Source organism: Sprattus sprattus (assembly GCF_963457725.1).
Source record: "Sprattus sprattus genome assembly, chromosome: 11".
NCBI classification, from domain to species: Eukaryota; Metazoa; Chordata; class Actinopteri; order Clupeiformes; family Clupeidae; genus Sprattus; species Sprattus sprattus.
This window is the reverse complement of record NC_137909.1, coordinates 21,081,907-21,107,597: the sequence shown is the minus strand read 5'-3', so window position 1 is coordinate 21,107,597 and position 25,691 is coordinate 21,081,907. Positions and strand designations below refer to the sequence as shown.

The 25,691-nt window shown below is 43.5% G+C and overlaps 2 protein-coding genes across 4 annotated transcripts in view; both read right to left on the bottom strand.

Moving 5' to 3' along the window:
• The window catches only part of sardh (sarcosine dehydrogenase), a 63,246-nt gene extending 58,434 nt beyond the window's left edge, over window positions 1–4,812 (bottom strand). Inside the window, exons 1-3 of one of the 3 annotated variants that reach the window (XM_080848075.1) lie at window positions 4,724–4,812; window positions 1,208–1,555; window positions 382–560 (exon numbers count right to left, since the gene is read on the bottom strand). In XM_080848075.1, the coding sequence (XP_080704201.1) occupies window positions 382–560; window positions 1,208–1,550 (522 nt within the window). In that variant the 5' untranslated portion in view covers window positions 1,551–1,555; window positions 4,724–4,812. Of the gene's footprint in view, window positions 1–381; window positions 561–1,207; window positions 1,556–4,286; window positions 4,473–4,707 lie in introns of those variants that run through there. The other 2 variants (XM_080848073.1, XM_080848074.1) reach the window with 2 other exon arrangements.
• Window positions 4,813–9,288: 4,476 nt separating this feature from the next.
• On the bottom strand, window positions 9,289–20,655 carry cercam (cerebral endothelial cell adhesion molecule). The gene is made up of 12 exons (XM_080847817.1): window positions 20,451–20,655; window positions 19,464–19,574; window positions 18,580–18,697; window positions 17,415–17,549; window positions 17,008–17,212; window positions 16,443–16,562; window positions 15,897–15,973; window positions 15,200–15,306; window positions 14,491–14,623; window positions 13,310–13,437; window positions 12,057–12,260; window positions 9,289–10,273 (listed from the first exon to the last, which is right to left on the bottom strand). Exons 1-12 carry the CDS (start codon window positions 20,651–20,653, stop codon window positions 10,045–10,047), a joined length of 1,770 nt encoding a protein of 589 aa, XP_080703943.1. The 5' UTR covers window positions 20,654–20,655; the 3' UTR covers window positions 9,289–10,044.
• Window positions 20,656–25,691: the final 5,036 nt, after the last annotated feature.

Genomic DNA, 25,691 nt, shown 5'->3' with positions numbered 1-25,691 from the left:
TGCTTGTTGGAGGCAATTAAGAAGCCGCAATTCTGTATACAGTGTGTGCTCCTGTTTGACTTTGTGTGTGTGCTATTGGGTATATGTGTGTGCTCGTGTTTGTGTTTCTGTTCGTGTTTGTGTGAGTTTGTGCGTGTGTGTTTGTGTGTGTGTGTGTGTGTGTGTGTATGCAGGTATATGCGCGTGTGTGCGTGCATGTGCATACATCATACCGATATAAGGCGCTTGTACTCGTCCAGACGCTGCTTGCTGGAGGCGTTGAAGAGGCCTCCGTTCTGGATTGTGTGTGTGTGTGTGTGTGTGTGTGTGTGTGTGTGTGTGTGTGTGTATGTGTGTGTGTGTGTGTGTGTGTGTGTGTGCGTGCATGTGCATACATCATACCGACATGAGGCGCTTGTACTCGTCCAGACGCTGCTTGTTAGAGGCAATGAAGAGGCCTCCGTTCTGAATCCATCCGGTCTCCAGGCCCGTCTCCTTCTCCAGCTCAGAGCTGATGACGTTACGCGTGTGGGCCAGCAGCTCAACCTCTGTGTCACTGGGACGAAGCTGCCACAGCAGGCCTGAGCATCCACAAACACACACACACACACACACACACACACACACACACACACACACACACACACACACACACACACACACACACACACACACACATAGACTGTGAAGACACTGTCCATACACTACACTACACTGCTTGTTAAAAAAGTTTAGTCTACAGCAGATGTGGCCAGGCTTATCTTCAGACAGCTGCTGTGAGTGCAGCACTGTGTCCCAAGCAGACATAACTGCTCCTCTGAGGACTGGCATATGTTGGCTTAGCAGAGTCGGTATACTGCTGCATGTTAGTAGTGAATATCTACAACAACAAAGACAGGCCTGTGGGCGAGATAAGGCTGGTCACCCCTGGTGAGAAGTGTCACGTGCCCTTGACACATTAACACACAGGCCCACACACACACACACTCTCTTTCACCCTCCCGTCCCCGCACACACACACACACACACACACACACACACATACACACATACACACACACACACACACACACACACACACACACACACACACACACACACACACACACACACACACACACACACACACACACACTCTCTTTCACCCTCCCCGCACACACACACACACACACACACACACACACACACACACACACACACACACACACACACACACACACACACTGACCTGCCGTGTGCCAGGTGGTGCCCGCGGTGAGTCTGTCCCTCTCCAGCAGCACCACATTAGTCATGCCCATCTTGGCCAGGTGGTAGAGAGTCTGACAGCCCAGGCTGCCACCTCCGATAACCACCGCATCCGCGGAACGGGGCAGGGGCTTGGTGGGGCCCCGCAAGCTGGCCTGGTCCTGCTTGAGGGTCTTCTCGTAGGGCACGCTCTTCTCAGTGGTCTGGTGCTCTGAAGAGGAGCCGGAGGTGGTGCTGCTGTAGCAGCGGCTGGCCGCACGGCAGAGGGGGGGCAGGGGGGTGCGACACCTCAACATCCTGCTCACGGCGGTACCCAAGAAGGCCATGGCCCCTGCAGACACACACACACACACACACACACACACACACACATATACAATAGGTAAGTGCCATTGAAGCACAAATAGAATCAAAGTACTTTATATACACCCACAAACTAAACCTTTTTTTAATATATATATATATATGGCCACCTTTATTTTTAATGACAAACCTCCTCAGCATGGAGGATACCAGTGTTGCACAGATTTCTGGAGAGATGTTGCCCTTCATTCATGTTACTCTTTAAAATGGCCCAAACATGGTAGTCCTGGCCAGGCTCACGCCCAACACGCTGGACCCCATCTAAGCCCAACCGCTCTTACGCATTAAAACTGCATGATTAAACTGCTAAAGAACACGAAGAGAAGCCTTGAATATTGTGAGGACATTCTTTGGTCAGATGAGACCAAGACAAATGATCTCGGCTCAGATGGGGTGCAGCAGGTTTGCCATGAACCTGACCAAATCTACCACAGTGAATGCGTAGTCCTGACCAGGGGTCTTCAACGTTTTTCAGGCCAGGGACCCCCAAACTGATGGCGAAATGACCAGGGACCCCCTACTATATAAATTGCATAACATTTTGTTTATAATACTGGGCCTAGCGCCAAATAAACATAGCTACCCTGTTATTGTGTATTCAATACTAAGCTATTCAAATAATACAATGGTTAATATATTCATTAACATTTTAGTCCTGACAGTTTAGCCCAGAGGTGGGAGTGTGATGATATGGGGCTGCATGAGTACAAAAGGTATTGGGGAAGATTACATGAATAGATGGCATCATCATAAATCCCTGTGTATATACCCAAATCCTGGCTCACAAGATTACTCCTAGTCTCCAGAAGCTTGGCAGGAGAGGAATAAGCCAATATGAGAACGATCACAGCACAATGCAAGCTGTTTCAAGGGTGAACCATAACAGCATTCAACAAGTAGGCTTACAGTTAGGTGATGGTGAAAATTAAGCCTGATATTGTGACTTTCCCTTTCCTTCCAATGTGCTGTGTTTTCCCTGTTGCTGTAAATGTGTAGCAATGACACAGAATGACACAATGCACAACCTTTTGGAATCACATAAGCTAAAGCATAAATGCATTTAAAGGTCAGACGTGTCTAGTCCTGCATCAAATGTGTTTTATAAAATATTTAACTGCATCACCTACTCCCACTACACGCCCTTTAAATGTTGACATTGTATTGGCTGGCAACATCAATAGGCTAGAGCTGGGGAAAATAAACAAGAAAGGCACTTAGTTAGAGTAGAACTACATTGGGACATACTGTTCTGAATACTGTACATCTAGTCTCATCTTGCCTCTCTCTGAATCTAATGAAATTAGTTTTCAAGGTAGGCCAAAATGGTCACCACAGGGCTGGCCAAAAATGATTGGCACTGGTATCTGAGCTAAAGCCAAGATATACACCTATTAATGAATGTGTGCCCATGACTTTGAATGAGACCTGGGAGGTGAATGAGAATAGATTAAGCCCTGGTGAAGTTAAAATCCAAACTATCGTCCCAGCAGGGGAAAGAACTACAGCTACCTGTGTCTAAACCTAACCCCGTTGATTAGTAAAGACTTGACCAACTTCTTAGAACAGGAAATGATAAGTGTTTCAGAGAAGCACACGAATTTCAGCGTGTCCATAATTTAAGCTACCAAATATCTTCAGTATCCTTGGAAACCTCAAGGTCTAAAAACTAACAACATATTGTTAAACACTATTAACCAAACCCTACCAGACTACTAGATTTACCAAAACTGCGATTTTGCTGCAAATTTGATACTGAAACAGTACTGTAACAAACTGTAAGCTAAATAGACACATTTCTAACACTGATACAGCCAAAATACATGTGTAATTGACTTTGGCAGCCATACAGCGTAACTACACTGTTTGAAAGGTGTTTACAGAGCGAACTTTAAATGCTCTTTGGCACGATCTATCATCTCCTTAAAACTACCCGGACCGTCAATGGTAAAGTTACTGTAACACGTGTTTCCGAGTTGAACACGTGTGTCAACATTATCTGATTAAAGGCGCCTACAGACGGTGAGATTTCAGCCATCTTTATTATAAGGTTATAAATACGTTTATTGCAAGCCACACTGTGCAACATGGAAATAATAAACTTACGAACGTACGAAATCAATGTTGATGCATGTAGACTGTACGATGATAAGAACTGCTGAATAGTGAGTTAGGCACCAGAAACGCGCGGATGAGTGCGTCATTTCATCCTGTATTCTATTTGGTTGGTTAGTAGACGTAACGTAAGTCGTAGCAGCAGACTCATCGACCCTGTCACCTTAGATTTCTGAATGTCAGAATTTTTTGTTTTAGGCTATCTTTGGGCGCAAGACCAACAGCCATTTTTAAACTCTCTCACAAAATGCAGGCTAGGGCCACCATTATGCAGCCACGGTCAAGGATATCGCCACGTTGCTCGTCTTTCGTCTTAACATGAAGCATAACATTATAACGTTTAATTCAAACTTCAGCAATATGCTAGAGAAGCACTACGCTTTGCTTTGACCCTTGTTAAATATTTGTCATAACAGTCTAAGTCAGCCAACGCTATGCTCAAATACATTGGTTCCAAAAGCCTAAGAGTATGCAGAAAGTTGTTTCCATCCCAGATATGGCTACTGCGGCTGCATGTTGCAACAGCAAAACACGACTGCAGTCAAACTCTTTTGTAACTGATATTTCAAGTAGCAGATGTAGCCTACCTGATTAGATCGTTTCAGAGCTTTGCCTGGAAAACACTTTGACAAGGAAGCACCTCTTACACTGAATTACTACGCAATGGATATGCACCGCCCCGCCGAGCCGAACTGTGTCAAATAAGTAGCCTACTGAGACGTAGATATGGTGCATGCGAGGTGAAAATGTTCAACTGAGGCTTCAACCGGCATCTGCGATAAACAGGAAACAAAAATGGCCCTCAGCTGTCCTGTAATGCATGGATGAATACGTGTAAGGTTAACATGGCAATCAACCGTTTAATACACAGATGACACTCCGAAAAAACGAGGATGAGAGATGGCAAAAATGTTGCCATGTGTTCCTTACTATGTAGTCCACTCGATTAAAAAAAAAAATGTTGCATTTGTTTTCCCGAAAAGGGTAAAAGTATATTAATTATCTTACCTGCTTAGCAACTTACTTGCCAAGCGCAGAATTGGTAGACAGTGTCTCTAGGAATGACGTGGACACAAAGTAAACTTCTCCGAGCCCTGCCGCTGTCAATCGCTACTGTTTACATCAGTGAATCATTTCAAATGACTCAGGGAACTGATTGGAGTCGGTTCACTGCTACCTTTGAACATAGATTCTGTCCTTTAAAGTATGGCATGTGGGGATAGTCTTGTTAGAGATGAAAGAGCACCTTTTGATGTGAAATCAGCTTACTATTAATCATTGATTGAAAATAATAATTAAAAAAAAGCCAAGGTTTGTCTTTAACACCATTTCTATAATAACAAAACCCCACAATACAGTTGAACCTTCTGTTCCTATAACTTGTAGCAGTAATGATTTCATGACCATTTTTCAATAACAACATTTTAACAATAAGAGACGAATTAACAGTCTCCTCCCCGTCCATGACCCTATAGCCCTTCCAGGATGCACATGATTAAGCACGTTATTTGATCATGTCTGCAAAATGACAAAATAGTTATAACTGTAATCCTTTTGTATTATTACAGTAGAAACTACATACTGTACCTTTAAGATCTTCGTGGCCCCAGGGCATATCTGTGAACACATCTGTTAGCTTCCTTGTTCTTTGAGGGCCTAGATCCCGTTTCATCTGTGTGCATTTTCTTGTTTTTTAATTTGTCTTTATTTAGCAGACATAGATTCACATTTAGAGACATATATTCAAAGTGACTGGCAGCATATTAGGGATTCAGTACAGATTGTACAGTACAGATAGTACAGATATCCCATCTGTATGTGTTAATAATCCATAGGTCTGTCCCAAAAGCATTTCTGTGCTACAACACACTGGAACTAAAAGAGTGTTCGATATAATTGACTCTCATCATTTACCAATAGCCAGTAGGGAATCACTATTACAAGTTCTTGTTTTATATCTCCAGAAAAGCCTCAGAAAAACATCAATAGGCTTGACTAAATGAAGACCTGACTAAATGAAGTTTGAGGGGTTTATCAGTTCCTGACAGGTCAACTCCACAAGCTCAATATCTAAACTGGGATTGAGTGAATGCTTGAGCTAGCCTCAGCTGGAAAACCCTATCACATAACACATGGGCAGGAGAGAGGGGGGATCATGTGTGTGTGTGTGTGTGTGACCTACTACTGTGAAAAAGAGTTTTCGAACATGTGCTTGAATGAATATCTTACATTTGCTTGTTTCTCTCTCTCTCTCTCTCTCTCACGCGCGCACACACACACACACACACTCTCTCTCTCTCTCTCACGCACACACACACTCTCTCTCTCTCTCTCCTTGTATATGTGTGACGGAATGTTCTCTGTGTCCTAGAGAATACAGAAACTTCATATCTTAACAAGGAGACAATGATAAAGTCACACACACTGAGATATTTAAGTAACTTTTCCTTTTTGTGAATCCAGCCCTTGGAGGAATGTGCTTGCAAGACTGCATATGTGAATCTGTGTTACTACAGTCTTCATGTCATTTGAAGCATTTACAACTATTTCCAAGAAAGGACCATCGACTGTGAACCGGTAAACCTTCCAAATTCATCTTGTGGCAAGCTGCAGACCTCACAAAACCCGGCCTTTCTCCAGCAGCCAATGAGAGGAGACCTCTGAGGGCCCAACCCCCATGAGCAGGATCCCGCCGGTCTAGACAGCCCTGGACAGGGAGAAAGTGCAGGGGCTGGAGACTTCGAACAGCTAAATGTGGAAATGTAGGGAACGAGGGTGTGTAGGGGGGGGAGAGAGAGGGGGAGATAGAGAGATATGGGGGGGGGGGGGGAGAGAGTTACGAGACCCTGCCTAGAGAAGCTAAATGTAGATAATCAGCATGGAGTGGAATCAGCATAAAATGACCTGGAAGGGAGCTAATAGGAAAATGTTTCATGCTAGGGTCACAAATCTTCTCAACTATTTTTTTTGAGTCAAATGTATGAAATGCAACACCTGGGCTTCTGCAAAATGTTATGTCTGAAGGCTGTGAGTGTAAGGTTTGTGTGTGTGTGTAGGGAGTTTCCTCTGCGTACCTCCCCCTTCAGTGACATCACAGCAAATGACTTATGCAAACACCAACATCACATGTTTCATATCTTCTCTCATCTTATACAAAATGACACACTCAAACACATAATCAAAAGACACACACCAACATATTATAGTTGTATATTCTGGATACACTTATTCATGCAAAGAGGCCAAAATGGCTTCAATTCAGTGTTGGTGGTGAAAGGAATCTCTTCAAGTATTTGCCAGAACTGGTGTGTGATGTACACAGTTTGTGAGGTTGTGTGTATGTGAGTTTGTTTGTGGCTGTGTATGTATGTGTGTGGCTAGCTGTGTGTGTGTGTGTGTGTGTGTGTGTGTTTGCTTGTGGCTGTGCGTGTATGTGGCTGTGTATATGTGTGTGTGTGTGTGTGTGCGTTTACTTGTGGCTGTGTGTGTATGTGGCTGTGTGTGTGTGTGTGTGTGTCGGATAACCTTTCACATCTCTGTAGTTGCGGCAGGCATTACCTGCCCTTTGCCCTTGAATACCTCAGCCTTGGCAAGCTCCTGCATGGCTCCATATGCCAGAACGTTCCGCAGATCACCACAGTTGAACTTTACTCACATATGTGGAAATGGTTTCATAGTGATAATTCGAAGAGAAATGTGTTTTAGTTCTAAAGAACTGATACTTTTCTAGTCCCAGAATACAGTTCCTGTTAGGGAGAGGCAAGCCTATTGAGACAGTTTTCTTTTTTTTTTAGCTCCTTATGACCATGTAATCTAATAGATGTTATGTTAGTTGCAGGAGGTTGTTTGGAGATGACTGCTTCAGCACTCGTTTACTGTCTGAGCTGATATTCAACCAGAGGCTCCAGGAAATACCAACTGCTAGTTCTACTTCACATCCTTACTTGACCTAATGACGTTTTCCATCGAGGTCAAGGAAAAGCGGTTAGGAAAAGACAAGAAGACTGACTACCCAACTGCAGCCTTTGCGTCTTGGTATGCACGTTTCCTCTCCAGGTCAGAAGGGGGTGCTAGTGATTCACACTCATTTTGCTTCTGTTCACAACACATACATGAAGTAAAGGTAATGGTCCAGGAGCTGTATAGCAATCAGTAATCCACTAGAGGGCAGCAAAGCCATTCTTTTTTCCCCTCCATCTCTTCTGCCCTCTTTCATTTGCTCATGTTTTTCAGTCTTCCATTCTGACATTTCCTTTTTACTTTCTCTCTCTCTTTCTGCCACGCCACTATTGCACTGCACCCAGTCCTGTAGTGATGGCAGTGACCTGAAGACAAGTGGCCAGACACCAGACCAGCTGGCCTCACCATGCTCCAACAGAGAAACGGAGGCTGGCCTAGCGCACGTTTTATATGAAATCTTGTGTTGTCTTTGTGTCGGGTGGTTGACCAGCAGCAGCTGCTTGACAGGATTTGTGCGTCATCTATCACTGAGCTCACTGTCTTTCTCTTTCTCTGCTATTCTTCTGTATCCACATTTTTCCTATCAATTTCATTTTTCTTCTAATATTGTTCTTCCATGACTCCCGTCCTTCCTGTCTCTCTCCTTCTCCTTCATGCTGAGCGTGCCTCGAAGATAGAGAAAAGACCTTGGACGAGCCGACTGTTTTATCCTTCTGAGAGCAAGCCAACAACAGCAACATTTCTCTCTGGTGACTTCAGCGCTGGGCGTGTAACACTAAACACATTGCTCCCTCTCCGTCAGCCACACACAGTTTAGGCTGCAGCAAACGAAGCAACAATACAAATACCTGCTCACTTTCACACAGGCTAAACATAGCCATGGGAGAAATGGAGTCATTGTGAAATGACTTTATCTAAAACAAAAATGCAAAGCAGGGTACCTCATCTCTCTGTGCAGTACCACAGACAAGCATGGCATTCAACATCACATGTGATGGCCTAGGGACCCGACAAAAGTGCGCTAAAAGGCACTTAAAGGTACAATCCCTGATTCCAATCCAATACACTTGTTGTAAAGTTCCCCATGGTCCTCTAGCTGTCTGTTCTGTGTGAGTGCACAAAGTGGCTCGGACCCAGCTATAAACATTTACAGCCAATCAACCACGTTGCTTCAGCAGCACGGAAAAAAGGGGTGTAATTTGACTGACTATTGAGCTCAAATATCAGAACTATGCAGTGTGCCTGCTTACAAGTGATCGTGAAGTGAAAGTAAGATGTACATACAGACAGAGAGAGGTTAGGGAGGGAAAGTTAACTAGAACCCAATTCAAACAGGCATTTATGTGGAGAGCCTCAAAAACGAATCTACATGTTTTCTGTGAAGTGTTAGGCCACATGAAGACATTTCGAGGGAAAGCATTTCACCCACAAACACGGCAGCTATATTTGGTCATGGTCTATGGCAGAAGAACTGGCCAAGCAGTTGCTCTTAGTTACTAAACCATACTTACAATAGACACAGAAAAAAAACATAAGACCTCACAAACCTTAGTTTAGTTTATACATTATCATTAAAGAATCTGTACAATAAGCAAATATCAAACTGCATAAAAAGCTGAGACCTTATGAACAATACAACACACAACTTCTCACTTCACACACATCCTCATACACACACATATACAACCACACCTGATTGTTATTATCCAATTAGAAAAGTACAGAATCTAGAGAGAAGGTTGCAAGAAGAGAAGAAGTCTAGGAGAGGGTTGTCATGGTATCTCCCCATACTTCACCGGCACTCCAAGGTCCTGCTGTCCTTGTCACATGTGCACGTGCAAAAAATACAAAAACATATAAATGAATGAGTCCAAATGTCCTAGAAGCCTTCAAAAGCACTCAGGCCGTGCAGATGAGTTTGTTTTCCGGAAGAGCCTCGGGTCGACACTGTTTGGCTTCAGTGTGTTTCATTACTTATATATGTGTCTGTGCGTATATCTGTGTGTGTGTGTGTGTGTGTGTGTGTGTGTGTGTGTGTGTGTGTGTGTGTGTGTGTGTGCTTTGTAGATGAGGGAACTGTTTTTCGAATGCATCTTCTCAGTGAAGAGCTTCATGAAGCTTCATGGGCAAGACACACCTCCTTGAGTGGATAAATAAAAAGAAAACACAATCAAAGTCTCCAGCTCAGTATGTTTCATGAGCCGAAGAGCCCTGGCACAAAACTTCCACCCTTTCAACAAGGGGAGACTGATATACCGTTCCTCATAGTTCCGTGACTGTAAACTGGCCTTAAACTCTCAATGATCCTCAGGGACATTAAGATTGTATCTCATTTGGACAGAGGCTCATTCTTTTTTTGTGGGGGTGGGGTGGAGTGGGGGGGATTCACAGTTCGTCCCTGTAGGCGCTGTTCAGTCCAGCCTGAGGGGTCCCCTTCAGAGTCTTTGCGGACCCCCTCCAGTCGGTGCGCACCGAGTCGTCGTCCCACAGCGTGGACGTCTCCGTGTCGCTCACCCAGTCTGGGTCGCCGGCGTACTGTGCGGGCTGCACCAGTAGGGGGCGTGTGGAGTACGCCTGCAGGTTGCGGTTGGGGAAGTGGGACTTGTGGCCCTCGCTGTGCAGGGAGAGACAGTCACGGGAATTATTAGTGACAATCAAGTTATTGTCGGCAAAAACTCCACAAGTTCCATTCCCAAAATGTGATTGTTAACAAAACGTCCGGGGTCCTGAGGTACCTTGAATTAACTTTCACCTAACTCTTCCATGTTTCACGATCAGTGAGCAGTCTGGTATAAGACCATGGAGCCTAAATAAGCATAGCTAAGTTTATAGCTCCGATTGATCCACACTAAACACCTTCAGTTTTCTCAATCAGAGTAGAAATACTGGCCCATACAGAAGCTAAGCAGTAAGCCAGCTGGATTTTGTAAGGGGGTAAAGCAGGCCACGGCCATTTACTGACTCTCTTGGGCAGGAAGTTGATTCGAACAGAGCAGTGATGTGGAACACTGGAAAAAGTGAATAAGTGAAATAAAATGCAGATGTCTCTCCCTCCCTCCCTCCCTATCTATCCCCACTTCTTCTTTCCTCACTCTCACTCTCTCTCTCTCTCTTTCTTGCTCTCACTCTCTCTTGCTCTCACTCTCTCTTGGTCTCACTCTCGCTTGCTCTCACTTTCTCTTGCTCTCACTCTCTCTTGCTCTCACTCTCTCTCTCTTCCTCTCACGCTCTCTTTCTCTCACTCTCTCTCTTCCTCTCACTCTCTCTTTCTCTCTTGCTCCCTCTCTCTTTTTTTCCCCTCTCACTGTCCTCTTCCCACTTCCAGGGTTTAGAGCATCTTGGCTGAGGAGATGGAGCAGAGCACAGCACACAGAATCACAGAGGGGAACCAGAATGGGAAATGTGGTGGCAGTCAGCCAGGCGCACGAGCACACACACGCACATACACGCGTGTGTGCACACTCACAAACACACACACACACACCTACACACACACACACACACACACACACACACACACACACACACACACACACACACTCATTTTGTATGCAAGACTTGATGTGTGAGTAGAATGTGTGCCTGGAGGTTACTGGTCTTTTCCCTCTCAAACGCAGGGAAGAAACTTCAGACTTCCAGTCACACACACGGAGCTCCTCTCATTGGTCACCGACCGCCAACAATGAGGTGAGAACAAAGCTGCATGCCTTAACCAAAGGCACGCTCCAAAATGACAGGATCTGCGTGCGGGGAGCTATTTCTAGAAAGGACACTTAGCCCAATTTGGCCACAGTCAAAATCACCTTAAAATTTGGACAAGGAAGCGACCACATTATAACAGTGCTTGTGTACACTAACGATAAGTCTTCTATAATCTACACAGATTATCTTTTTGTTCCTGGCTAGACAGTATGGACGCCCAACAGGGTTATGATAAAAACGAATATTGCTATTCTACTGTTGTAAGAGACATGAACTAAGTGTAGCATTACTTTGTATCGGTAACTCATACCCTAACTGAGACCTGAACCGTTAGCATCAGAACCCCTTCCCCCACTCTTCGTCTTCTGGTTCCTGGTATAAATGCCAACACATGGTAAAGTCAGGTAGGCCATTCTTTGAGCACCACGCTTAGAGTGGGTCTCCATGCTGAAATAAACTCCAGAAATCCCGACTGCGTCTTTCGGTCCGTTTTTCAAGTTTGGCGTGCTCATTTAGATTCTATCAGTTATACAAACTTGACTTATACTGACTTGATTTGACATGTGCATTGTCATACCGTGTGTGTTTGCGTCTGTGAGAGAGAAAGCGAGTGTGTGTGTGTACGTATTTATGCGTGTCTGTATATACAGTAAGTGTGACTACTGAACAGCGACGGCTGCGTCCCCCTCACTCACTTTGGGTGCTTGTCATACATGATGGGCAGGAACTCGTCGACGGGCAGCATCTTGGACAGCGGCTCTGCATTGATGAGCTTCTGGGCGCCCTGCAGAGAGATGGCGTAGGACAGCGTCCAGTACGAGTAGCCGGCCACTACCAGGTTCCTCACGTTCTCCACCACCTCCTCATCCTCGGGTTTCACCTGCTTACGGCCCAGGTATCTGCACACGGGACCAAACACAACCAATTCATTAAATATAATATGTACAGTATATGGACCAAAGTATTCAGACGCCTGACCATTACACCTACAGGGATTGTCATGACATTGTATTCAAATACATATACTTTATAATATGGAGTTGGTCCTCTTTTTGCAACTATAACAGCTTCCACTATTTGGAAGGCTTTCCAAAAGATTTCGGAGTCTGACTTTCTGTGGGAATAGGTGCACATTCATTCTGTAGAGCATTTATGAGGTCAGACACTGATAATAAACGAGAAGGCCTGGCTTGCAATCTCCGTTCAGTTCATCCCAAAGGTGCTCGGTGGGGTTGAGGTCAGGGACTTTATAGTCCTTGCTTTGTGCACTGAGGCACAGTCATGTTGGAATAGAAAAGGGCCTTCCCCAAATTGTTGCCACAAAGTTGGAAGCATAGCATTGTACAAAATGTCTTGGTATGCTGAAGCATTAAGATTGCCCTTCACTGGTGATAAGGGGCCTAGCCCAAACCCTGAAAAACAGCCCCATACCATTATCCCTCATCCACCAAACTGGTGTGGCCAAATACTTTTTGTCCATATAGTGTATGATATACATGGGTCACATAACATTGTGTCATTTTTAACAGGCTACATGTACATGTACCGGTATATATGTACGGCGTATGTATATTTAGAATTGTGTCACTGTGATATACTCCAGTATATGTTAGTACTAGGCCAGGTATTGCAGTGTGGTGTCATATTGACTTGATTATCTTGTCATATCAAGACACAGTGCAATGTTAAAGCCATTGTGAAAGGAGGAGGAGAGCTGCGTTGAAGTCCACCCCCCACTAGAGGGCGATGTGTCAGTAGGAGGACTGTTTCACACTCCAGTGCATCCTTTTCCTCCCTCTCGTTCTCTCTTTGTCTTCCTATCATCCATCTTTATCCTCCCTGTCTTCATCATACCGGTGATAGCATTACATAAAAGAACACCCCCACCCCCATTTCCCCCAACTGTCCCTCCGCGACGATGAGAGCGTTGCCATAGTGACGGACTCACATGATGTCCCAGTCCAGCTCCACCTTCCCCACCTCGTCCATGAGACGCAGGAGCCTACGCTTGAAGTTGCCCTGGAAACGGACGTCGTCTTCTAAGATAAGCGCCTTGTCCAGCTGCATGTCCACCATCTGAGAGAGAGGAAGGGAGAGAGAGGAGAGAGAGAGGAGAGAGGGGGCAGACATCTTAGCATCAAACACGGCGCTGGTACAGAACGCATCCCGCCACACATCCATCCAGCCAATACACACATTTAGATAAGGAAGAATTGAACAGTGAACAGCTGGTGCTTGGTTAGCCTTGGCATCTTCTAGTGCCACACAACGTCACACAACTTGCAATTATGGAGAGCTCACTAATACTTATCATGAACTCTGAAAAGATAATGACAGACAAATGACTATGAAATTATGAATTAATATATGCCAGTATATATTGTGTGCTTAGGTACTTCAGATGGTTTAAACAGCAGCCTATATGTTCCTGTAAATGAGATGATTTACTAGAGCTAAAGACGTAATGTTCCCCTTTTAAAGGAACGGTCTGTACATCCAGTAACATGAACGCCAATGCCCTGGATGCCAGACTGTATGATAGAGTTAGCATTACAACTAGTGACCGTATCTCCCAAAATACAAAATGACATGTTATCTTTTATTATATAAATCAATAAAATAGAGATGTTTGTTTGTTTGTTTGTTTGTGTGCTTGTGGGTGTGTGGGTGAGAGAGAGAGAGAAAGAGAGAGGAAGAGAGAGGGCAAACAAAAGAAAAACAGAGCGACAGAAAGAGAGTAGAGTGGAATGTGTGTGAGAGGAGAATGGTGTGTGTGTGTGTGTGTGAGTAGAATGGTGTGTGTGTGAAGACAGTGGAGTGTGTGTGTGAGGAGAGTGGCGTGTGTGTGAGGAGAGAGGTGTGTGTGTGAGAGAGGAGAATAGAGTGTGTGTGTGTGTGTGTGTGTGAAGACAATGGAGTGTGTGTGTGAGTAGAATGGTGTGTGTGTGTGAGGAGAGTAGAGTGTGTGTGTGTGTGTGTGAAGACAGTGGAGTGTGTGTGTGAGGAGAGTGGCATGTGTATGAGGAGAGTGGCGTGTGTATGAGGAGAGTGGCGTGTGTATGAGGAGAGAGGTGTGTGTGTGTGTGTGAGGAGAGAGGTGTATGTGTGAGAGGACTGAGTGTTTCTCACCTCCTTCCAGATGTAGTAGTGGCTTAGGAAGCAGCCCACCTCTCCTTTGGTGAGGGTGCGGCCAGAGAAGGGGTCATGGTACCCTGGCAAAAGATCCACGCCCAAGACCTTAATGTCAGTGCTGTTCAGAGCTCTACAGAGGATATCACACAGAATCAGACACACATGCACACCATCAGACAGAGAATCACACACACACACACAAACACTCTCTCTCACCCACCCACCCACACACACATTCACACTGGGTAACACACACAGAGAATCAGACATACATGCGCACCATCAGACAGAGAATCACACACACACACACACACACACACACACTCTCTCTCACCCACCCACACTGGGTCCACACACAAACACACAGAACCAAACACAAACATACGTACTGTCAGACAATTCAGGCTCATACACTGTCTCACAAACACACACACACACACACTGGGTTATCAGCTTTGGGGTGATTTCCAGAAACTTTTGGCAAACAAAAGGTTCCTGTCACTTAATGTTGAAAAGAACCTTTCTTTTTGCTAAGATGTACTGAAAAGAGGCAGGTTAAAGGGGTTCGGTTAGGTAGTCCAAGGAAATTTTAGGGCAAGAAATAGATCTGAATGCTAAAAATTGTCTGGTGGATCCATTGGTGTTGTGGATCATCTTCCTCTCTGCTGAGGGTGTACTGAGAAGAGGCCGACTGGGCAGACATTACCCTCCGTCCACGGCGTCCACTACTTTAGCATTGATCCCCAGCTCGTACAGTGACCACATCATCCTCTCCCGGCGCTCCGGACGCCTCCGCAGGTTAATCAGGTAGATCTACAAAAGATTTAATCGACCGGCTATTGATTACTTTAAAGATTTACTTTTACGACTTATTCAATGAAGGGGAGCATTTTATTTGTGTGTGACAATAACGACCCTCTCACTGCCGATCAAAGCTATTGATTGGGTATTGATGGCTTTCAGAAATTAACTTTGGGTGTCGTTGTAATGATTTTTGTCCCATTCAGGAGGACATTTTTAGTGCAGTACTGAACCCTTTACTGACATAGAATTATACGGTTATAAAATGGGTTAAACAGAGGATTCTGTCTGAGTTAATCATCAGGGAGAACAAAGCTTTTAGCATCCATTATACATTTAAAACAATACAGATAGCTAAACTAGGAAAGCCATGCCAACACACTTCACGTCCTGGAGTTCTTTTCTTTAGCCTTGTCCAATATTTTCGTATAACAGGACACCTCATCTGCCGTTCTATATATGTTGTTATAGGTATGGCAACACAGCTGTTTTAATATATATATATACATATATAATTGTATGTATATACTCTTGTCATAATACAGAATACAGATATTGCAGCAAACCCAGACAAACTCTGCACAGACGCAGTGGGCTCTCACCTCGTCAAAGCCCATGAGGTCTGTCTGTTTGAGCTCCTGGTGAATGTAGCTAGAGAAGTACATGGGAGGACCATCCACTGGAGAAGAAATGGACAGTTTTAAGGAGCACTCCACACAAACATTACTTTTTCAAAGCAGGGACATTCACCTCCTCTCACAAAGTTTGATGTTACGTTTAGTCTGCCTCTGTGGGGGTGTTATCTGTGTGCCAGTTTATGAGGCTCTCTCAGGCTTTATGATCGTCACGGAAACCACAAGCATGCCTGAGCATTTGAAAGACTTCCAAGATCAAACCTAAAAACACACTAGGCTATCAGTCACATGACTCGGAGGACTTAATGTCTAATTAATAATGTATAATTAATAATGTCTAATTGATAATCCCTAAATAATTACAATTATAGGAATATCCTGTTAGTCAGGATATTATGGATATTCTGATTACATACTTGTGGTTATCCTGAGCAGTTTAACACATGTAAGTGAAAACCACAGAAGGATAGTGCTTCGAGAGGAAGGAGACAAGACACAAGGAGAAGCACTGACCCAGGGACTCCGTGTACAGATGGACAAAGTTGATGCGGTCATCCTCCACTGTCTGATGGGGCTTTGCAGGCACATTCAGGTAGCCATAGCGCTCCTTATTGCATATGTACATCTGGACCTCTGTTCAGGCACACAACACTAACAGATTAGCGGGATATGGCTAATAGGTCACCCTGACGAGCAAGGACATACGTTTTAGGTTTAGATAGGATTAAGGTTTTGATTTCCATAATGAACCACATGCACAGAAACTAATGGTGGTTCCTCATAGCATGCATCATAACAGTCCTTCACCATAACAATATTTGCCAAAAACTCAACATTCCATGTAAAGCACGTAGAGCTTCAACGTTCCGTAAACACAGCCCTAAATCCCAACTTTGGAAGGGTTCTCAGTTGTTGCATACTTTTGCACTTAATTGCATGCATTTCTTGGCAGATCTTCCCATCCGAGTTAGACTGTCTTAGGAAAGCACAATTAATTGAGTAAGCAATCTGAGGAAACACTTGCAATACTAACAGTTTCTGGCAGTGTTTTTGTTCATACATAAAAGGCACATTATACCATAGGCTCGACAGGAGAAGGCGAAGACAATGATATCATCGAAGGGCCAGGAGTAGTCTTTGTGAGGGGGATGGAAGGCTAGCCTTTTGGGGCCTTCCTTACGCAGGTCCAGCAGTATGGTGGAGTGCACCATGGGAACTGGGAAACAGCCCAGCCGGTGGCGATGTACTGTAGGGAAGTACTCTGCCGTACGTCGGTAGTAACCCTGAGAACAACAGGAATATGAGAACCACAGGAATTTGTCCAACATGTGTCCACTGGACCAGTGTGAGCCACATACTGTATCTGACATTATCTGGCGAAAGTCTGATATTACACAGACAGTGAACAAACCCTTACCCTTAAATGTTTCTTGCAAGATGTCTTACATGTCTCCACTGTGAGACTGGCCCTGCTGAAGCACTCACCTGTGGGGTGATCCCACACCAGAAGTTGGAGTAGGCGCTCTGGGAGTCCAGCATAGGGGCTACGACTGACTTATTCTCAGCCATCAGCAGGTTCAGCGTCTCAGGGTTGGTCAGGATGTTGTCTGTGTCTGCATACTAAAGGATCAAAGGTATCAATCCTAGTTTAGAAATGTCATGGAATGGTGACTTCTTTTATGACTTTTCTTTTCAACCTGTATCTGTTTTTACGTCTCCTAAATCATTGTCTTCACATGTCTCCAGTACTGACTTATTCTTATTTACTGGGATTAAACTAGAAACACCAGCACTGGATTCTTGGGTGTACACCTAAATCAGCACACTTACACATCTTCATTTTGAACTTGTTCAGAGTAAACTTGAGTAGTAATTCAATTTGTCTATAAACCAATCTTGTGAACAGGAGACACTATCTAGCACATCCACACAAACTAATACATTTCTGTTACACTTGAGAAGACTGGAAATAAAAGAAACAGAGCAGGATCCTCTACAGTTTTGTTTCAATGACAATCCAGACAACTACATTTTTTTTTCACCAAGTCACATAACAACACATTTCCTCTACATTACTTCTAATACAACAGGAAGAGACGGCGAGAGAGCAACTTCAAACACTAGCATAATTCACTTATAAGTAGGCCAACTTTATCTGTCACTGCATGTAGAGGAAAAAAGGTGGCTGAGATGTTTGCCTTTGTAGGTATGGCAACACAGCCTTTTAAAATGTCTGCATAATGCTCTCCGGTTGTTAAGCTGATGAACCACACGCGGCTAACTAGTGGCATAAAAGTCAAAGGTGTACTCAATCACAGATAAACATGCCTTGTACTTTTCTATTATATATATATATGAATGTGTCCTTTATGTGGGTGAAGTGATATTAAATATCTCTCTCTTTAAATAGATGTGTCCACAAAATGGTGTCGGGGGAAATGCATTATGGAAGCAGTTTCTGTGGCGTTTTCTCAAATGTGCCTGCATTTAAATAGAAGTAACTACTGCACTGCGGTGGATAAATATTCAGGGTGATATATTTCTTAATGGGCCTAGCAGAGACAAGTTGGTGGCTTGGTGGTTTCCATCTGTAATGTAAATGCACGTGTAAATGCAATGGTCCACTAGTTGTTGTGTGTTATGACCATACCAGGATGTAGTCTGCCCAGCGTTTCTTGGCGAAGGTTAGGGCACCCTGCTTCAGCTTCATCAGGTACTCATATCTGCCATTAGGCCAGTGCTTAGGCCCCAACTCCCCAGGGTAAGATCTGTTCAGTTACACAGACACAGACACAGACACAGACACACACACACACACACACACACACACACATAACCTGTCAAAACAGCTGATTCAAAGCTGTGGAAACGAGTTCAGACAAGCTGATCCGTGACCTGTGTTTAAGAGAGAAAGTTACGCCCCCGAGGAAAAAAGTCTGTGGTGTTGACCTCTCTGATGTGCACTCACTTCGCCTCTTTACCAGTTATCTCTCTATGCTAAGCTTATAGGACCCTTTGGGTTTGACTCAGCTGGGTTGATCTTCAGCTTTGATGGCCATCAAACTTTTTTCGGGTAAACCTTTCATTTATTGCACCATGAGTAACTAGGTCAGACCGTTCATACCAAATACACTCCAAATGAAAACTCAACACACTCAAAATTTCAATACATGGCTTTTTCAACTGTGGTGGATTATAAGTAGATGCAGTGGAGGTTAGTGGGTCAGATGTGTACACAAACTAAAAAAAACTCCAAAATAGCCACGCTGGCCAGAAATCTGGTAGTAAGTATTATTGAGCAGTTCCAGTTATGTGTAAGATCACAAGACTGCCACTCATTACAGATTCAGTACCGATCCCCATTTTTATTAGTAGCCTGCATGGACTCCTAGTGAGTGACATCCATGATCTTGCCTTGTTTCTCTACCAGCTGAGCAACAGGAACTACGATCGGCTGCGTCACTGGCCCACTAGCCGTTACTTGAGAGGATTATGGGTGATCAGAGGACGTTCAGGGGTCAAAGGCTAACTCACAGAGGTTTGTCCATGGGTCTCCACTCTATGTAGTGGTAGTGCTTCTGCATGATGGCCAGCCACTCTCTCAGAACGGCGGTGGTGTTGTCCGAGTTGTGGTCTGTCGCTGCCCTGAGGAAGAGAGACATAGCAGTGAGGAGGACCAGTGAGGTTTTTGTGTGCATGTACATGTGTGAGTGTGCGTGCGTGTGTGTGTGTGTGTGTGTGTGCGTGTGTGTGTGTGTGTGTGTGTGTGTGCGTGTGTGTGCGTGTGTGTGTGTGTGTGTGTGTGCATGTGCACGTGTGTGTGCAAAAGACAGAGAAAAGAGGACCACAGCTGTACATCAAATTGACTCCAGAGCAGAATTGAGCGTCTTGTCTACATATTGTCATGGCATGCGGGGGAAACTGCAGCTGCCACATATACACATTAAGAGTAAAACACAGGGTTATGGCCCGGAGTTAAACCTATCATTTGGTGGATTGGCTAGATGATGGCAATGCCTGACATTACAATAGCCCAACAGAATTTTCACTTAATATAAGTGAATAGCTACCAGCAACCTTAATAATGTGAGGCATTTTTCCTATCGAGACACACACTCACACTTTCACACTGGCATTAAAAGTAGACCTCTTAGGGCCTTAACCACAAGTTTCCAATGAGTAACGTTAACCCTTACAATGGCATCACACACGTTACTCTGGTAAAAGCGAAAGAGATTAATGTTAATTCTTAGCTCATTGTGAGTATTCAAGTACATTTTCATCAAACTAAAGGAAGAACAAAAATACACAGTAAGTAATAGATGTTAAAATAAGTTCACTCGTAATGTGTCGGGGGAGGGGTAACCCCTGACTGAAAACAAAAAGCGAGGCAGGGGGAGGTAACTGGTGATATACTAACAACTCATTCCTTTGTGCTGTAATCAGTAAAACAGCAAACTAATGGATTCTTAACATCGACAAAAGGAGGGGTACTGACGTGACGGAAGCCAACGTACATACCAAATAGAGATGCGGTCTTTAGGATAGTTCAGTCTCTCAAGAGCGCCGAGGTAGTAAGGTAGCGAATGGGCAGCATTTCTGGCGATTATGGCAATCACAACAGTAGGCAGCTGCATCTTGGATTCTTCGGTGAAGCTTTCCTCTGAAAAGTAGCATTCTGATGTTGCGAAAATTGACCCAAGTAGTAAAACGGCGAGCAACATGGTGGCAATTCCTGTTGCCCCGCAAGGCTGGTTGTTACACGCAGCTCTAGTCCGCGTCAGCACTTCAGGAAAAAGAGGAGTCTCTCTTAAAACTTTTACCCCCCTTCCAACAACTGCAAAGTAGAAGGCAATGGGGTTTTACATACCAGCTTCTGTAAGACAGTAAGCGTGAACAAGCTGTAGGGCGTATCTAACAGAATACGAGTCTTCAATACTTCGTATTTCCAAACAGTTGTAATAAAAACAGTAGGCTACTGTATAGCTATTATATTCTAGCTCTGGCGGTATTACAACCCAAGAAAGTTTTTAAGACATCGTTATGAGGATATATTTATGACTCTGTGAATGTACTTTATAAAATGAATGTTTGGTTCACAGTAAATCACAGAGACATCTTCTAAACATAAATAGCAGTTGGCTTGATAGTACTGATGTTCTTGGTGTAGCCTGCTAGGCTATTATTTTCCCTTCTCAGTATCAGGGTAAACCCTGATATCCCATTCACAGGGGTAGCCCACATCCACCCCTTGCAACCACTAGAGAGAGTACTTGAGTCTTTTTTCGTAGCATCAGTTCAGTGTGTTGGTATAATTGAAGCATATGTGTGAAGCGGGCCCTCAAGACAAACCATCAAAATAAACTGAATCACCACTGATGTATTACCAGTGCTTCCTGTTAACTTCCCTTCCTCCTCATAAGGAACAAATTAAACAAACTTACACGGTACACTTACACAAACATTATTTTTCAAACCATTGACCAGGGTGGATGGATTAACTGTACTATTCACAAACACACCAAAATGATTCTTCCTCTCAGCATTAACAAACAGTGTACACTGCTGAACAGCAGCACCACTAGACAGAATCTATGCAACTGAACGCCTCCTCTGAGGTCGTAAGGTGGGGGTTATATGGGGATAGAACAGTGAATAGAGAAATATGCAGAGAAGGCAACCTAATCAGAAAAGAGGATTGAAAGAAAACAGGGATAGAAAGAGAAAATGGATCGAAGAAATGGCGTGACTGAGCTAAACTGAATTTAGTGGCCTCTGTAGGAAAGGATTGGGGCCTCTTGGTTTAACAATTGAATCCGGGTGGTATGGTGGACAGAGACAAAGGTCACAGGGAGATCCATTCACAAGTGGCCTACTCACACACACACACCCTCACATCAGGTCTATGAGGGCACTTTCCCAGCGCTCTCTGTGCTGGCTGGCCTGAGAGAGTTCACTCGCTTCCCCACTAACTCTTCACTGTTGAGGTCAAGGGTCAAAGGTCATTGGAACGGGGGGGGGGGGGGGGGGGGGGGGGGGGGCGTGTGGGGCAGTGATGCTCAGCGCATGCATGCATGCAGGTGGGTGGGCGGGTCTGTCCCAGAGTCCAAACATTTATTCAAGGAGGTGGGAAGAGAGGAGAGGGTACAATGGGGTGGGTTGGGGCGGGGGCCTCTCCCCATCCTGAGGACATCCACGATTGAGCTGTGCTGTGCTCCACTGTCCTCTAGACATAGTGGAAGTCGTTGCAGGTCTCTCTCTCACACACACACACACACACACACACATTCACACACACGCTCAGACTCACCAGATATGTAGCGTATTCGTACAATCATCCATTGGTCAGTGTAACTCAGTCTCAGTGTCGCCATCAGCTACCCATTCAGACCCACGGTCTTCAGTGAGGTCCATCAAAGTCTCAGGGTGGACGGACCAGCTGTTAGGCCCTGGGAACTCACTGAAACCAGCGTGTCCATGGCCAATAATCAATAAACCCCACGTTCCCATACAGCTATGCTGTGCCCCCTTGCACACACACATGTGCACAACCCCTGGGTCAATAACTGTCACTCAGAGTCCCACGGTTGGCACATTCATTCCAACTTACTCAGCAGCCTTTTTTGGAGTAGGGGGGTTGGTGTGTGTGTGTGCCTGGGGGCAGGGGAGAGGGGGGGCGGGGTAAATCCATGTGCTTTTCTTCATCTCCTGTTTGTCTTTGGTTCCCACCATTTCTGCTCTCCTCCACTCCGACCTTGCTTGTACTTGAGAACAGATGGTTTCGTGTCTGGAGAACACTTGGCCTTTTCCTTAGCTTCCTTAAACTGCTTGTCCTACTCCAATGCAGACCTCTCAGCTTTGTTTTACCACACAGCACTAAAGTACATCATTAAGGCATTACACCCCAACATGACAAAGAAATTGCAACACTTCACTTTGTGAATGGAATGAGATTGTGTGAGTTTAGAGGAATTAGCACAGAAGGCAAATCTTGCTTTGTGTGACCCACTCCAGAGAAATTATGAAGCTTATGGCACAGTAAAGCTTTTTTGATAAAGTACTGGTCTAAAAAAATTAAAAAGATTGCTGTCCAAATCCTCAGAGTAGCCTACAAAACCCAAATTTGTACAAGGTATTATCTTCCCATTTTTTTAAAACTTCCACAGCAGAGCTAGTATTGAGTGTGTTTGAAAACATCTAAATGGAGAGGATTCCCTCACCTTCTCTGTTGTAATAAACAGACATAGTTGACAGATCAACATTAATTGTAGGGGTGCATATGATGCTTACAAATCTATCTAGATCAGTTCAAAAGCGCACAGCATAGTTCTGAAATCCAAACTTCAAAACAAATAATACATTTTTTATAAATAAAAAAAATGTCCAAGTAAGTATGATTAGGTTTTGAATAAGGGGGACTTTGCTGTCCTCTGGACAAGTAATGACAAGGAAATGAGTGAAGCATCATGGGTAAACCCTTATGGTTTAATTGACTGTAACTGTACTTACCTGTAATTCAGGCTTTACACTCCAGATGCCACTACAAACACCAAAACCAGTATGTGGCTTTGGAAGGGATTGTATAATTTAGTAGTTTTTGTTGTCAATGAAAAGGACAATGATTAGTACTAATTTTCAATTGATTATAAAAACTATTTTTTTTTTTTTGGTTCAGTGGTCAGATGAGATACCATAAAATTGACCAATATTACATTCTAACTAGATGCCAAAATATAAGAGGAACCTAAAACACATACAAATTATAAAATAATAATTAGGTAGGGCACAGATTATCGCATTCAATACTCTCTGTTCAAAAAATGTTGAATGCAACGAGATTAAGTTTGATAGCAGTTCTAAACACACTTCAATTTTAATTGTAACAAATATGGGACATTTTTCAGCGTATTCTCCAGTCACATCTTGTCAGTTGTCAGTTATTCCAACCTTTCAGTAGTGCTCTTCAGAGCAGTTAGACTGCTTTACTTTCCAATACATGCAGCTCCATTTATAAGTCACATCTGATAATAGGAGCATTATTATTACTAGTGTGTCTACCATGTCTCCCCCGTCAAAGAAAATCTTGCGATTCATTCTAAAAAACGTTTCTTTCACTGTTGTAATTTTGTTTGAAGACTGAGATTAGTCTATGAAATGACACAACCAATAGGATAGTGGACAGGTGATACGAAGTTGTCGTTTTCCATGTAAGTACAATGTAACAGCTGTTGTAATAACAATGTTACACAGTTCTCTAGTTTTAAGACATGACACTGCCCTTGTAGACTTAACTGTAAAATGACAGATTGTGTGATGTGGTACTACATATGTAAAAGGAAAAGGCATAAAGTGACATATGTAAGGTATAATTCTAATCACCAAAGGGGCCCCTGCTTCAGATACCTATTTGAAATGGTAACAGCTGCTCAAATACTACTGACAAAAAGTAACAAATGGAGGATGACAGGTGTGATTTTGAGAACAGGTTAAATGAGGCAAATAAACTGGAGACTCAGAGGATCATAGTCCAAAAAATGTTTTCAATTCATACCTTACTGTAGTAATGCTGTTTATTACAGTTATTTTATTACATATTCACATTTGCATACACTTTTTAGCATTTCTAACCAATACATTTAATTTGGATTTTATATGAGATGATTCTGGGCTTTCCAGTGCTGTACACATTACATTGTATCAGAGTACAAACTGGTCTCGAGAATTTAACCATAAATCTGGCATAGTCTTGTCAACAATGGTCCATGAATTGAACCTATTCATTCTTATTCACAGTATCTAATACAGAGCTGTCTTTCTCTCTCTGTCTCTGTCTCTCTTTATATATATACTGTATATACAGTGTATATATATATATAGAGAGAGAGAGAGAGAGAGAAAGACAGCTCTGTATTAGATACTGTGATTAAGACACTGTGTTGAGGAAATAGATGAGAAGGATATGATTGGTGCTCTGATTTTGGCACTACTGCCAGGTCTTAGTGTGTTAGGAGGAATGGTGTCAGGGCTGTATTAACACATCACAGTGCCCCTGTGCACCAACATTTAAGAGCCACCCCAATAATCACAAATAATTGCACCGTGGGCATCATCAGCAAGTGTATATTAATGATTATTTAATGATTGAACTATTTAACGATTATGAGCAAATGTTCAATAAATCAGGCAATACTGTACTCTGTAGAATACTGTAGAATAGCATACTCAAAATATATTTAATACTTCAATAACAGTCATCAAGTGCATTTAAAAAATAAATAATGTATGATGCACAGATGCACAAATTTTCCATCTGGCTTTGTTGAACTAACAGAACTGCAAATACTAGTAAATACACCACGGTGTCTTGCCAATGCTATTTACTCACATATTACGTTATGTATGAAAACTCATACATAATGTAGCAAAATACACGAAATGAAAAATTAAAGTATCATACAGTAAAGATATCCAATGCTTCAATATCTATAACACTGCTAAATGTTCCCTGTTGCTAGTAGTTACCTTAGAAGAGCAGTTGTTCACAGAAGCAAAGAAACAACCTATTTTTGGTATATAACTGAAAACATTTCTGATGTCTTTATCCTTTTTAAAACTTTCATTTGGCACTCCCACTTACAGGCTTCTCGATGTTTGCATTGTTTGTTTGCAGGTTGATTGTTGACAAAGTCACCCGCATCAATGTCAACTTGACATTGATTTGACGGGAACTTTTGCCATCACTTGGTCATCACATGTCACATA